This window comes from Ammospiza nelsoni, chromosome 1, assembly GCF_027579445.1.
Source record: "Ammospiza nelsoni isolate bAmmNel1 chromosome 1, bAmmNel1.pri, whole genome shotgun sequence".
Lineage (NCBI taxonomy): Eukaryota > Metazoa > Chordata > Aves > Passeriformes > Passerellidae > Ammospiza > Ammospiza nelsoni.
The window spans coordinates 153,284,658-153,298,803 of NC_080633.1; the positions used below are offsets into that span (position 1 = coordinate 153,284,658).

The window sequence follows — 14,146 nt, forward strand, 5'->3', positions numbered from 1 at the left end:
GTCAGGCTCTGCTCCCAGAGAACAAGGGACAGAATGAAAGGAAAAGGCCTCAAGTTGCTCCAGGGAAGGTTCAAGATGGACATCAGGAAGAATTTATTTATGGAAAGGGTGGTCAGGCATTGGAAGGGGCTGCCCAGGGAGGTGGTGGAGCCCCCATCCCTGGAGGTGTCCCAGGAACTCCTGGATGTGGCACTCAGAGCTCTGGTGGGGAAGCTGGAGCTGCAGAGCTCAGGGATGAGAAGAAAACGAGAAGAAGCTTGGGAGGCACCACAGGACAAGACAATGACCACAATACTTTATCTATTCCTCATGTTTGATGTCCAAACCCTCCTGGGGGAATCTGGCCAAGCTCTTCAGTCCTTCAGGGTCCATTTTCTCCCAGCAGGTGAAGAAGGACACGGAATGGGACACCCTGGCACCTCATGGGCGAGCCAGCCGGGGCCCTGGGCACGCACTGAGGTTGCACAGGAAGCTCTGGCAGCAGTAGGAGGTGTAGGTGGCCAGGCCCAGGAGGAAGTTGTGGTGTGGGCAGGTGCTGGAGCACTTCTTGGTGATCCTCTTCCAAATGGACAAAAAGCCTGGCCCAGAGAAGGGAGAGAGTGGGATTAGCAACGGGGTTTGTTGAGGGATCCTTGTGCAGGATGGAGTTGGGATGATGAGTCCCACAGTCCCCCCACAGCCCCAGAGATCAGCATGAGACCCATCCTAGTCCCACCACAGCCTAGGAATTGTTGGTGACCTCCTACACAAGGAATTCCATATCCATGCTGGGCATCCCGTACTTCCCAGCATGGATCCTCATATCAACACTTTTTTAGGTGTACAATGACAACGTTCATTCATGATTTAAATCACACTTCAAAGCTTCTCTGCTTGAAGAAAATAATTCTGTTTCCTGCTATATCTGGCTTGGATCACAAATAGTGTGACCAGCAGGACAACAGAAGTGATTTTTCCCCTTTCTTATCACTGGTGAGGCCACACCTCAAATCTTGGTATCAGTTTTTGGGCCCTCACAGCAACAAATTGAGGAGCTGGAGAGTGTCCAAAGAAGGGAATGGAGCTGGGGAAGGGTCTGGAGCACCAGGAGTAGCTGAGGGAGCTGGGGGGGGGGCTCAGCCTGAAGAAAAGGAGGCTCAGGGGAGACCTTTTCACGCTCCACAACTCCCTGAGGGTGCAGCCAGGTTTGGTTTAGGCTCTGCTCACAGGGAACAAGGAATCAATGTTGAAATTTATTTATTCTTCTTCTGAAGGATCCTTCTTCTTTTCTCAATATGCCCTGATTTTCAGTGCAGGAATAAAACAACAGCTGAAGAGAAAAATCTCCATGTGTGATGAGGAGGAGAATTCCAAAACTTCAGCACCACCAGGCTGGGTTAGAAAGGCCTCCACCTCCAACTTGTTCTTCCCAACGACTCCTCAGCCCCTCACAAATCCAGCCCAGACCTCACATCCCATTCCTGAGTGCCCAGGTGGGGATCCAGAAGCAGCACCTACCGATTCCTACGGAGGCCACGTTGGTGACACAGTACTCATCCTTGTCCGAGCACTTCTCGGCCTTCAGGCAGCTCCAGTTGCTTTGCTCCCAGTTGCAGGTGTAGCAGTACAGGGAATTTGCTGCAGGAAGAGACACAAAACAAGGGAAGGGGGAGATGGAATCATCCTGGCTTGTGCTGAGGCTTGGGAGGAGGAGGGCAGGGGTTGTTCCTCTGTGCTGAGGCCATGCCTCAAATCCTGTGTCCAGTTTTGTCCCCTCATGACAAGATTTTGAGGGGATGGAGCGTGTCCAGGGAAGCTGGGGAAGGGTCTGGAGCACCAGGAGCAGCTGAGGGAGCTGGGAAAGGGAGAAAAGGAGGCTCAGGGGGGATCTTTTGGCTCTCCACAACTCCCTGACAGGAGGGTGCAGCCAGGTGTGGGTCAGGCTCTGCTCCCAGGGAACAAGGGCCAGGAAAGGAGGAAAAGGCCTCAAACTACATTAGGTGGGACATCTGGAAGAATTTCTTCACAGAAAGGGTGGTCAGGCATTGGAAGGGGCTGCCCAGGGAGGTGATGGAGTCCCCATCCCTGGAGGTGTCCAAGGAATGGCTGAACATGGCACTCAGAGTAGTGGTCAAAGGTTGGACTTGAGGATCTTTTGGGGTCTTTTCCTGCCTAAATGATTCTAGATTCTGTGAAACGCCAGCAAAAATCATCCCCTACTTTTCGTGGAATCCCAAATACACAAGGTGCAGGTCTGATAAAAGCCATGGGGCTGAAAGAATCAATCCACACTTCCAATTCCACATCCAAACTGGCCTTGGACACTTCCAGGGATGGGGCAGTCACAGCTTCTCTGGGAATCCTGTGCCAGGGCCTCACCACCCTCACAGGGAAGAATTTTTTCCATATATCCAAACTAAATTTTTCCATGTATCTAACCTAAATTTCCCCTCCTTCAATTTGACAGGCCGAGGGCCTCAAGTTCAGTGAGATGCTTGGAGCAGGGAAGGGCAGGGACTCCTGGAGGAGTTTCCAAGGATGTCCCAAGGCCTGGGGTCACTTTTTCTACTTCCTGGGGGCTATTAAACTGCAGCCTAATTACGCAGAAAGCACTGGCAGATGAAGAGGGTTAATTGGGACCTCCATGACTTAGAAAAGCCAGGCTCCCCCGCCTTTGTCTTTGGATGGGACATCAATGCCCCCAAAAATAAATCCAGAACCTTGATTAAAGGGCAGAGAAGATGAGGAGAAGGAATTTTTACTCTTTGCTGTGAGAATTCAGCCCGAAAACACATACAATGAATGCTTAATTTTTACTGCCTGGATAATCCAATGTGGATTAGGCCAGGCTTCATTTTGGCACTGAGGACAACCTCCCTGTCTCCCGGGCCTTGTTAACAGTTGGAAATCTGTCAGGATCACTGTTCTGGTGAGTGAACAAAGCTAAATAGCAGAAAGGTATTCTTAGGCCACAGTGAGCCAGAAATAACTATTCCAAGGAATTCTTTTTCTGCACTAGACATGTGGCACAGTTCCAAGCACTGGCAAAGCATGTCCTGCTCTCCAAAATGAGGAAAATGTTTATTCTCTCTGCTCTGTAGAGGATATAGGATCATATTCCTTAAAGAAGGCTCTGATTTAATTTACCGTCTCTCCTTGAAATAAAATGCACCATCTACAACACAAATACTATGCAAATACCCACCATCATTTACCCATTCAGCCCGCATCCCAACTTCTCCCTAATTCCCCAATTTTGTCCCAAAATCTCTGAAGTCAGTGAGCTGTGGGCTCTTGTAGATGGGTATAAACAGCTGCACAGGGCCAGATGTTGGAGGTGTGGCCCTCATGGACCAGGAACACAGAGCATTGTGCTGTCTTCATCAAGATTTAGGAATAACCACAGCCTTGCACCACCCCGACAGGACAACACCCTGCAAAGTCTCTCAAAGGCAGCCCAGTGGGAACTGCCTCCTTTTTTCTGTCTTGTTTCCATAAAAAATCCAACAGGACAAGGAAAATTCCAACTAAAAATTAAACTTTTCACACACCCAGATTGAGATTCTAGATAAACAACCTCAAGACAAGCACTGTATCCTTCACCTGCACCGTTCCAAGAGTTGAGGAGCTCTCTTCCATGATTTGTCTCCCTGGATATGAGGCATTCCTCACTTCAAAACACCCAGCTATACTTTATCTAGGAGCAAACCTCACCTTGAGCTGCAAATAGGACCAAAGCCAGCACCGCAAGGAGGGAGAACTTCATCTTCTCCCAGTCGTCTCCGCAGCCCAGGAAAAACACCCTCACCTGGGGACAGGATATAAATCTCCCCTGCCTTTGGACGGGGTGATGAGGAAGCCAACGATTTGGAAAGAGTGGGCAGGGATCATGGATTAGATGAGAGGCCAGGAATGCTTGTGGGTTGTTTTCTCACCTCGGCTTTGCCTTCAGGCTGGGCTGGTGATTCCAGGGAGCAGTGAAAGCACTCTGGGAATTCACACCATGTATTGGGATTAATCCTTTAATTCATCTCTGGTCAGGCCAGCAGTGCTGTTGATGTCTGAGTGGGGGTTTTGTTCTGATCATTGCATCTCTGGCCAGGTTATTTCCTTTTCTCCAAGGAAAATGGGAACAAATGGTATTAGTTAATGGAATTGTCTGGGTGGATTATGCCAAGTCCGTTTCCAGGGTTAGACCTGGAGAATTCCCAATATCTACAGGCAGGGTAAACCAAGCTGGATATACATGGGGACAGGAAATGCATCACTTGGTTACCTACAAAGTCTTAAATCATAAAATCATCAAATGGTTTGGGTTGGAATGGACCTTAAAGACCATCTCATTCCAAACCCCTGCCAGAGACAGGGACGCCTTGCAGTGTGTCCACCCAACCTGGCTCTGAACACTTCCAGCAAGGGTTAAAAACATCTTTGTCCCCTTTTCCATGGAGCATCCAATTCAAAGTCCCACTCAATACCAGTCAGACAAAAACATTCCCAGCCTTTACAATTTCTCAGCACGAAAGGGGAGGAGCTGGAGCTGATAACTTCATCCCTTCTGGGGCTTCAATCCAACTGCCTGTCACACTTGTGCTTCCAAGGAAGGAGTTATGAGGATGTCTAGTGCTGGACATCAGCTGACACCTCCATGAATCACCAAGCCACCAAGGAGCAGAGACGGTGAAGCAGGAGGAGCCCCTTGGAGTGAAGCCACTTGGGCCATCAGGTGTCTGCTTATCCCTTCCTTCTCCACCCTGGAAAGAGAGCAGAGACTGACACAGCCTGGGACTTAGGAGATGGGAAAGCAGAAGAGGCAGAGGGTCCAAAAACACGTGGAAGAAAGATGGATGAGGCAAGGGTTAAAATGATTGGGGGTCAACATTATTTTCTTGTCAGGAGCCAAATGAGATGAGCAAAATTCCCTGAAACAGAGGAGATGCTCATCTAAGACATTCAGAACATCCATCACTGGATCAATCATTGACCACAGTGAAGGCACGGCCGGAGGAAGTTCAGAGACACCAAAACCCACCACATCTTCCTTTTCAAGGAAACAAAAGCTGGGGGAAATCTTGCAGAGAGCTTTTTTTGCTCAATTCACAGATATTTTGGAGGTTTCTCACACCACCAGCTCTGCTGATGTAACACTGGATCAACAGGATGGGGAAGTCATGCCTGATAGCCTCAGGAGCACTGGCCAATCCTCACCCATGGATCTACACCTGGGTGTGGGGAGGATAAACCACATCTCTTGCCCAAGAGATGAAGCCATGCCAGGTTCGGGGACGGTGTGCCCCAGGAATGCCGGAGGTGTGTCCATGTGTCCAGGTGTCACAAGGCAGTGACCAAAGAGCAGGACCTGTTCCAGGGAATAAGGATTGGCCAGCCTGATTCATCATGGCATCAGAGGTGACTCTTTGGGGGAGTCTGGAAGTCAGCCTGGGAAGGCAAGGCTCTGCGTCCTGCAGCGGTGGGAGCAGCCTGGAGAAGCTCTATCCTTTTGTTTTCACCAGTTCTGGCTATTTTTTTGAGGAAAAAAATGGGAAAATAATTGTGTTACTCTTCAGTTTGATCAGGACTGTGGACTCTCCACCCCTGGAAGTGTTCAAACCCTGTTCCACTACCCCAGACAGGGATAGTGGAAGTTGTCCCTGCCCATGGCAAGGGGTTGAAACGAGGGTCTTTGAGGTCCCTTTTAACCCAAAGTTGGACAGGGCTTGGAGCAATCTGAGATAGTGGAAATTGTCCCCGCCCATGACAAGGGGTTGAAACAAGAGGGTCTTTGAGGTCCCTTTTAACCCAAACCATTCCACGATTAACAACGTTTATTCCCTCCGTTCCAAGGAGCGATGACACAAATAATCTCCTGCCTGACACAGATCCAGAGAGAAATCACCAAATCCACATTAAAATCTGCTCCTCACTGACAGCCAGAAGAGGCTCTCCAAGGCCATGGGAAGTGGTCCACCACAGCTCCACTGGCAGGAATGGCCTGAGGGACAAGTGGGGTGATGGACAAAAGTGCACAATGGGTCAATTCCCATTTTGGGGGTTGCCAGCGGCCCACTGAACCAGATTTCTGGGAAGTTACCATCCCAGCCTTGGGGATGTGTGATGCAGGAGTGAGGTGTGGCGCTGCCATGGCTGGCATTTCCTCAGGGTGGTGGTGTCACCCTGGATGGCCAGCACATGGAAGCAGCATGACTGGAGCATGGAAGGCTTGACTGGGTCAGGGCAAAGATCTGGAAAAAAGGTGTCCCAGTATCCACAGGCTACAGCTGTGGCAGTAAATTCAGCTTTTCCAGGACCATTTCCAGCACAGAGGCCAAGAGGTGGATATCAGCCTCTTGGGAATAATCATTCCTTTGTGCCACCTCTTCTGTTTAATTCCAGGTATTCCACGGAATAATGATGGTTGATCCATCCTAGAACCTTGCCAGGGAATGTGCCGCCAACAATTAAACCAACTAATTAAATGCTGTGGATGATGTTCTAGAACAGGGATGTTCCTAGCAGCTGTTTATTTCCCTAGCTCAGGTTCATCCTTGGAGATCAGGCCCTTGCAGGCATTTGAATCACATCCTTCAGGATGAGAACTCGATCCTGGATTTTACTCTTGGCTCTGCAACACTGCACTACATGTCTGTGTTGGAGCCATGGAAATGTGGCTTTGTTTGCCTGACTCTCTGGAATGTTCTGGCTGTTGAATCTTCCTGGATGTAGAACAGAGATTGGAAGTCATGGAAGAGGGATCTGCTCATTTTTTGGGAGCCTTATACAAGGTTCTTCTAAAAAATGGCCCCAGAAAAGTTTTTTTATCTCCACATAGGAAATCCACTGATGAGGAAGGACAAAAACATTGTGGGACCTTTTCCTATTATATGTCCTGAAGTTTTGACCCACTCAGCTCCCCTGTGGTCAGAGGGTGACACACCTGCCTCATCCCTTCTCAGGTGGATTCCCAGATAATTCCATCTGTCCCTCTTTGTTCCTATTCCCCACCCAGTCCTAGCACATCAGAGGTCACAGGATGGAATTGATTCTCAGCTCCAGGGATATTCCAGCCCTAAACAAAACCCATTGAAGTAATTGCAGAGTCTTTCTCCCCATCCTTCATTTTTTTTGTGGAGTTTTTGAGGGGGGAAGAGGCCAAATATGGCACCACTTTTTGCCAGGAATTGCAGCACTTTGAAGGACACGTGGCCCTGGGAGAAGAGAAACTGTGTGTGTTGAGCATCTCTTGGATGAGTGAGAGCTCCAGCTCTTCCCCTCCTCAACCCAACAACAGTGAAAAGTGATTTTCCCACCCTCTTTTTTCCCATCCCTTCTCCACAGGGATTTCTCTGTGCTGATTCTGCAAGGCTCATTCTTTTCATCCTGCCTGGTTGTGACCTTGTCAAAATCAGGACACCGAGGTGAGCTGCCACCACCATGCCCCCAACACAGACCTGGCCTCACCTCAGACCCTCACAGGTGCTGAGATTCCAGGGAAACCAAGAGGAGCTTGGAGTTCATCCCACACAGGCTTAAGTCCTTTGCTTAAGTCCTAAATCATGGGAGGACTTGATCCTTGTGGCTGCTCCTGCCAATCCTCAACACTTTTCCCCATTCCTGGATGCTCTCCATGTCTATTTCCATGGGGAAGAGACGCTCAGGATCAGGAACCAAGCAAGGTGTTGAAATCCTGAGACTTTGCCCTTTGGCTTCCTCTCTTGCAAGCAGGGCAGGAAAATGGTGCCCCGGGGCCATCCCAAATCCCTGGTGATGGATATTACGTGATTTTATGGTGTCTTTGGTGCTCCTGTATTGCCCAAATCCCAGCTTGATCTGGATTAGGTCCCAAAAAGGATTATACCTGGGGCTTAATGGGGGGATCCAACAGCACTTTGAGCTTCCCTGGGGCTGGAATCACTGCAGAGGAGCTGTCATGGAATCTGTACCAATAATACATGGAAAATCCATGCACAATTCCAAGGGCTGTCAAACAGCTGTCCACACATTTTAATTGTTAATGTGTTCCTCAGCTTGGCTTTGACCTGACCAAGTAAGACCATCCCTGAAAATCTCAAATCCAAAATCCCAGACCTTCTCCAGAGAGACACAGGAACAATACCACTGGAGCTGTAAATCCATTATTTTTCAAGACTTTTTTGCCATAAACCTCCTGAAATTTCCATCTGGCTGAGACACGCAGAGAGCTGGAGCTGTGCTGATCTGGATTGCATCTTCCTCCTACTCACTTCCATTTGTTATATTCCCTGTGTAATTCCATGAACAACCTGTTCCCAGCCACCAGCCCTGCTATGAGTCAGCTCTCCACAAAAAGAGAATAAACAATAAACATCTTGGAATTGGTTTGTTGAGGTTTTTTTAATGGTAGATGTAGAGGGAATGTTTATATGAGATATTGGGAAAAAATTCTTCCCTGTGACGGTGGTGAGGCCCTGGTACAGGTTTTCCACATAAATTGGAATCCCTGGAAGCGTCCAAGGCCAGGTTGGATGGGGCTTGGGGCAACCTGGGAGAGTGGCAGGTGTCCCCACCTGCAGAGGATGGAACATGATGAGCTTTTCCAACCCAAACCATTCCATGATTCTGAGGAATCAGGATGGGACAAGAAACTTCCAAGGGCACTTCAAGTATGTAGGCCAAGTTTTTTTGAGAGCTGTGATAGCAAGGAGAAGGAAAATCAATCTCTAGCCCAGCTCTTAACATATTCCTCTTTATTGACTTCCTAAACACCCCAGGATGGGAATTCCTGGATTTCCATGGCGCTGCATCCAGCCAGGAGAAACCACTCAGTGAGGACCAGGACCCCAGTTTTGATTTTCCAGTTGGAGTCAATCTTGGAGCCTTGGGAAGGGCTTGTTCCCACTGTGCCCATGTGGATTTCTCTCCTGTGACTCCACAGAATATCCTAAGGTGGAAATGCATCTCAAGGATCATCCAAGTGCTGCCCACTCCAGGAAAAGAAGGACTAATCCTATGCTGAACAACAGGGAGAAATCTGGATTGAGGCTTTTCCATGAATGTTAACTCCTGTTTTGAAGACAACTCATAGAATCATGGAATGGTTTATGTTGTTGAAGATCATCTCAATCCAGCCTCTTGCCATGGACAAGGACACCTTCCACTGTCCCAGGTTACTCAGATCCTCATCCAGCCTGGCCTTGGACACTTCCAGGGATGGGGCAGCCACAGCCTCTCTGTGCCAGGGCCTCACCCCATCCAATCATTCCATACCTGCTCTTCTCTCCCATCCCACATTTCCCCTCCTCCAGGCCTCCAAGCCAGAGTTTCCCTATTCTGTGTCCTTGAATCAGAGGCACAAATCCTTCATCCTGCACTGAGTTATGGCTTGTTACTGCTATTTATACAAATCTACAGCTGCTCCATGCGAAGCTAAACAAAAGCAGAGCTAATTAGCCAGAACCACTTGATCAATCAGGAAAATTGCTCTCCCCACTCAGCCAAGATTAAAAAATAAATTAAAAAAAAAAAGCTGCAGGCAGGTCAAGACAAACTCAGTCTGAGCAAATCTAGGAAGCCTCAATCCAGAGGTTTTACAAACTCAAAGCTAGTGACCTGGTAGTAAAATCAGGGAATGGTTTGTGTGGGTTTGTGTGGAAGGGGCTTTAAAGATCATCCAGTTTCACCGCTGCCATGGGCAGGGACACCTTCCACTGGTCCCAGGTTGCTCCAAGCCCCACCCAGCCTGGCCTTGGACACCTCCAGGGATCCAGTAACACCCACCACTTCTCTGGGAATTCCATCCCAGCCCCTCACCACCCTCACAGCCAATAATTCCTTCCCAAAATCCCATCTATCCTTTCCCTCTGGCAGTGAGAAGCCTTTCCCTGTGTCCTGTCCCTCCATCCCTTGTCCCAAGTCCCTCTCCAGCTCTCCTGGAGCCCCTTCAGACATTGAATGGGGTTCTGAGGTCTCTCTGGATCCTTCTTTTCTCCAGTCTGGACATTCCCAGCTCTCCCAGCCTGGCTCCAGCCTTTGGAGCATCTCCAGGGCCTCCTCTGGACTTGCTCCATCAGCTCCACATCCTTCTGATCCCAGATCTGGACACTGTGCTCCAGGTGGGTCTCACCTGAGCGGGGCAGAGGAGTATCCATAGAAAATAAAATTTGTTATCCCAAATTAAAGGGATAACGAGAAACCTTGTCTTAGACTCAAAAGAGAAAGACCTGGCTTGAACAATTCTCTGTTCTATTTCTGGAGTTTTATCTCTTGCTTTTGTCGTTTTTGTGGTGTTATTTTATTTTTCCCAGCACACAGGAGGGCCCTGCGAGGATGACCCAGCACAGCCCCTTGGAGGAGCTGTGTCAAATGTGAGAACATAGAGGAAAATCAAACAAATAAAATAAATAAAAAATACATAGAGCTTTTTCTTTAATAACAAAAGGGAGTCAGGGGCTATGCAGCCTCAGTTCAGCCAGATTTTTGCTGAAAGGGCCACACACCAAAGCCTGCCCTAGTGGCTGGAGGAAAAATGGAATGAAATTGTGGCTGTAGCCATCCAGTGGAGGGTCCCACAGGCAAAGGAAGAGAAGTCAAATTTTAAAAAAAGGGATTGTGCCGAGTTCCTGGGCTTGGAAGAGCAGCCAGACCTTCTGGGTCCAGTTTATCTCCCCTCACCACCTTCAACTCCCAGCCCCAGCAGCAGCAGAATTTGCTTTGAGGGCCTTTGAGTTCATTCCATGCCTGTTTTTATCAGAAATCCAGTATTGGATCGAGGGATGCTCAGAAGAGGGGTGGAAGTGGAGATTTGAGCCCTCCAGGTGTCCCCTCCAACTGAAGTGCTGCTTCCTGCACCAGGAATGAACTGTGGGAAAGTCAGAATTTGTTTCTGCCTGGGGGAGAGTCCAGACTGGAACAGGAGCCCAAATTAAGGCTGGTTGAGTTAATTGCCACCCCATTCTCCTCCACCTTGTCAAATACAGCCTTCAGAAGTAGAAAATCCCAAAAAAACCTTGAGAAAGAGATGGAAGAGATTCCACGGAATGAGCTCACTCAACTCCCAAGTGACCCTGGGAAGGGATTGGAGACTTCTTTGTTGTCCCATCCTGCCAGGAAAATCTGTCTGCCCTGTTTCCAAGAGGAGGGGCAGCCTGGATGCCACCCACCCACCTGGAAATATTTTGGGAACTAATCAGCTGTCTGCCTCCTGCAACACAGGGCAATCCCATGGAACCTCTGGAAGTTCCTACAGTCTGGAGATACATCACGTCACTTGGAAGAGGCACTTTTTACACTAGGACGGGGGGAATGGCTCCCCACTCCCACAGGGCAGGGTCAGATGGGATATTGGAAAAGAATTCTTCCCTGTGAAGGTGGTGAAGCCCTGGAATGGAATTCCCAGAGAAGCTGTGGCTGCCCCCATCCCTGGAAGTATTGGATGGGGCTTGGAGCAAGCCCTTCATGGCAGCGGGATGGAATTCCATGATCCTATGATCCTTTCCAACACAAACCAATCCATGATTCCACAATCCCTCTTCCTTCCAGACTCACAGCAGCGGAAGGAATTTAGGAGCCTCCCTGCAGCTGGGAGAGCCTTTATCCCAAAGGTGATTCCTGAGCCAAGCCAATCAAATCACAATTACAGCTTAATCCCCGCTTGGATTAAGAATATTAACAAAGTAATTTATTGGGATTTCTCCTGCCCCAGCCTGCAATGGCTCAGGAATAAAGTTTGGAGAAGCCAATTTCAGGGCTTGGGAAAACTCAGCTGAGCTTTTCCTGATTCTTCATTTTGTTTTGAGTAACAGAGGTGTCCACTGGCCAAAAATAGGCATAGGAAGAGCCAGGCTGGATGTTATCCACTCATTCCTAGTGGGAAACCCAGGATGTGCAGCCACCCTCACCCCACAGCCAGTGTCAGCTCTTTCAAAGGGTAAAAACCTGAGATCCTGGAGTTTCAATCCTTCCTTGGAAGCCTTTCCTCTGCCCTTCAATTTAACCCAGGGATCCAATTTCTCCCAGGCTGCTTTCCTTGCAGCCACTTTCCTTGGCATCAGCGCTTCCCAACACGTGGCCTGGGATAATGGCTCTGCACTTGGGGCTGATTTTCCATCCATCTGAGCCTGGCTGAGTGTAAAGGGACAGAGATCCAGGGAGCTCTTTCAGCACATGTTTTATTTATGCCAAACCACAGCCACGCTCTCTTGTCTCCCACTAAAAAAGGTTGGAAAAGGAAACGTCTCCATTCACTGAGCTCAGAGACAGCATCTGAATCCCAGCAGCCACAGCCTCAAATGTCCTTCCCTTTCCTCTCAAACTGACAAAACATTCCCTTCAAAGTCTCTGTTCTATATTTCCCTTTTTTTTTTTCCTCCTCATTTTTACAACATCAGACCTCGTGGGGAGAAGGGCAGGGAGGAAAAACCCTCTGGAAATCCTTCACCTTTTTCTTCCTCAAAACTCCACTGGGGTTTCCCATATTTTATGAGTCTGACAGGCTTCAGGTGGGTGGTTTTCCCATCATCCCATCACTCCAGGGACTGCAGCAGCAGAGCAGCAACTGCTCCATCACCTCCCCTCTCAGCACTAATTAAGATAAATCAGTCAAAATTCCACTTTTCCTCAAGTCTGAAGGCCCTATCATTAAGCAGATGAGAGAGCAGCCAAGCAGAGCTGATGAGTTCCCTTCCCCAAAGTGGCTGAGTCACCATTCCTGGAGGGATGTAAAAGACATGGAAATGTGGCACTTGGGGACATCGACTTGTGGTGAACACAGCAATTAAACGGCCGCACTTGATGAACTTAAAGGGCTTTTCCAACCTAAAGGATTCCATGATTTACATCATCTGATGGGCCAGGGGAGGGGGGGAGCCCTGCCAGCCTGAAAGTATGGAATGCGGCTCTGGAAAACAGGAGGCTGATGAGGCTTTTTTTCATCCATGAGGACCAATAATCAGTTGGACACGGAGCAAGATTCTGACTCATCCCTCTGAGAGAGACGTGGGCAGGTTCATGATGTGCACAGCTCTGGCCAATGGATTTATGTTCCTGAATCTCCAGGATGCTGATGCAGAAGCAACGAGCAAGGATGGATCCCATTGGAGCTTCCAGCTGCTCAAACAGCGTCTGTGGGAAGAGGAATTGCCTGTAGAGCTGTCCTCAGATTGGGGGCGCCAGAGCTGAAGCACTGAATCCAATTTTGGGATCATCAGCACAAGGACATGGAGCAGATCCAGAGGAGGCCATGGAGATATTCCATGGAGCCCCTCTGCTCTGGAGTCAGGGTGGGAGAGCTGGGAATGTCCAGACTGGAGAAGGGAAGGATCCAGGGAGACCTCAGAGCCCCTTCCAGTGCCTAAAGGGGCTCCGGGAGAGCTGGAGAGGGACTTGGGACAAGGACATGGAGGGACAGGACACAGGGAATGGCTTCCCACTGCCAGAGGGCAGGGATGGATGGGATACTGGGAAGGAATTCTTTGCTGTGGTGGTGGTGAGGCCCTGGCAGAGGTTTCCCAGAGAAGCTGTGGCTGCTCCATCCCTGGAAGTGTCCAAGGCCAGCTTGGACAGGGCGTGGAGCCACCTGGGATAGAGGAAGTTGTCCCTGCCCGTGGCAGGGGGTGGAATTCCATGATCTTTAAGGTCTCTTCCAACACAAACCCTTCCATGATTCTTTGGTTTTAAATTCCAAGTCCCAGAATTTGGGGCTAAGTGATCCCATGGAACAGGACAGGCTGAGGGGGGATGAAGTTGCTGCCATTAACAGGGACAATTATGGAGCTGATGTCCAATCTGGCTCTGTCTCTGCACAAAGGACAAGCAGCTGCTTCTAAGAAGCATCAAGTGAAATTCCAACCAGACACAGGGAAGGAAAAGCTTTGCCAGGGCAGTGATTCATTTCCAAAACAATGAGAGATGCTGGAGGAATCTCCCTGCACAGAAACATTGAAATTATGTTTGAGACAACACAGAACAACCCAGCCAGATTTGACTTTTCGTTGAGGAGAAGGTTGAACTTGAGCCCTCCAGAGATTCTCCCAACACTGGATTTTCTGGGAAGAGTCTGGGCAGGGGCAGCAGATACCGAAACAAAACAAGAGGAATTTCTCATCACCTCCTCCCACCCCTAAATTTATCTTCTCCAACAGCTCCTCTACCAACACTGCCCAGAGCCATCAGTGTAGGACATCCCCAGGCTGCA

At 49.2% G+C, this 14,146-nt stretch overlaps 1 protein-coding gene across 1 annotated transcript; it reads right to left on the reverse strand.

Annotated features, from left to right (window-relative positions):
* Positions 1-396: 396 nt before the first annotated feature.
* LOC132077756 (lymphocyte antigen 6E-like) lies at positions 397-3,751 on the reverse strand. The gene is made up of 3 exons (XM_059479667.1): positions 3,694-3,751; positions 1,498-1,617; positions 397-578 (listed from the first exon to the last, which is right to left on the reverse strand). Exons 1-3 carry the CDS (start codon positions 3,743-3,745, stop codon positions 421-423), a joined length of 330 nt encoding a protein of 109 aa, XP_059335650.1. The 5' UTR covers positions 3,746-3,751; the 3' UTR covers positions 397-420.
* Positions 3,752-14,146: the final 10,395 nt, after the last annotated feature.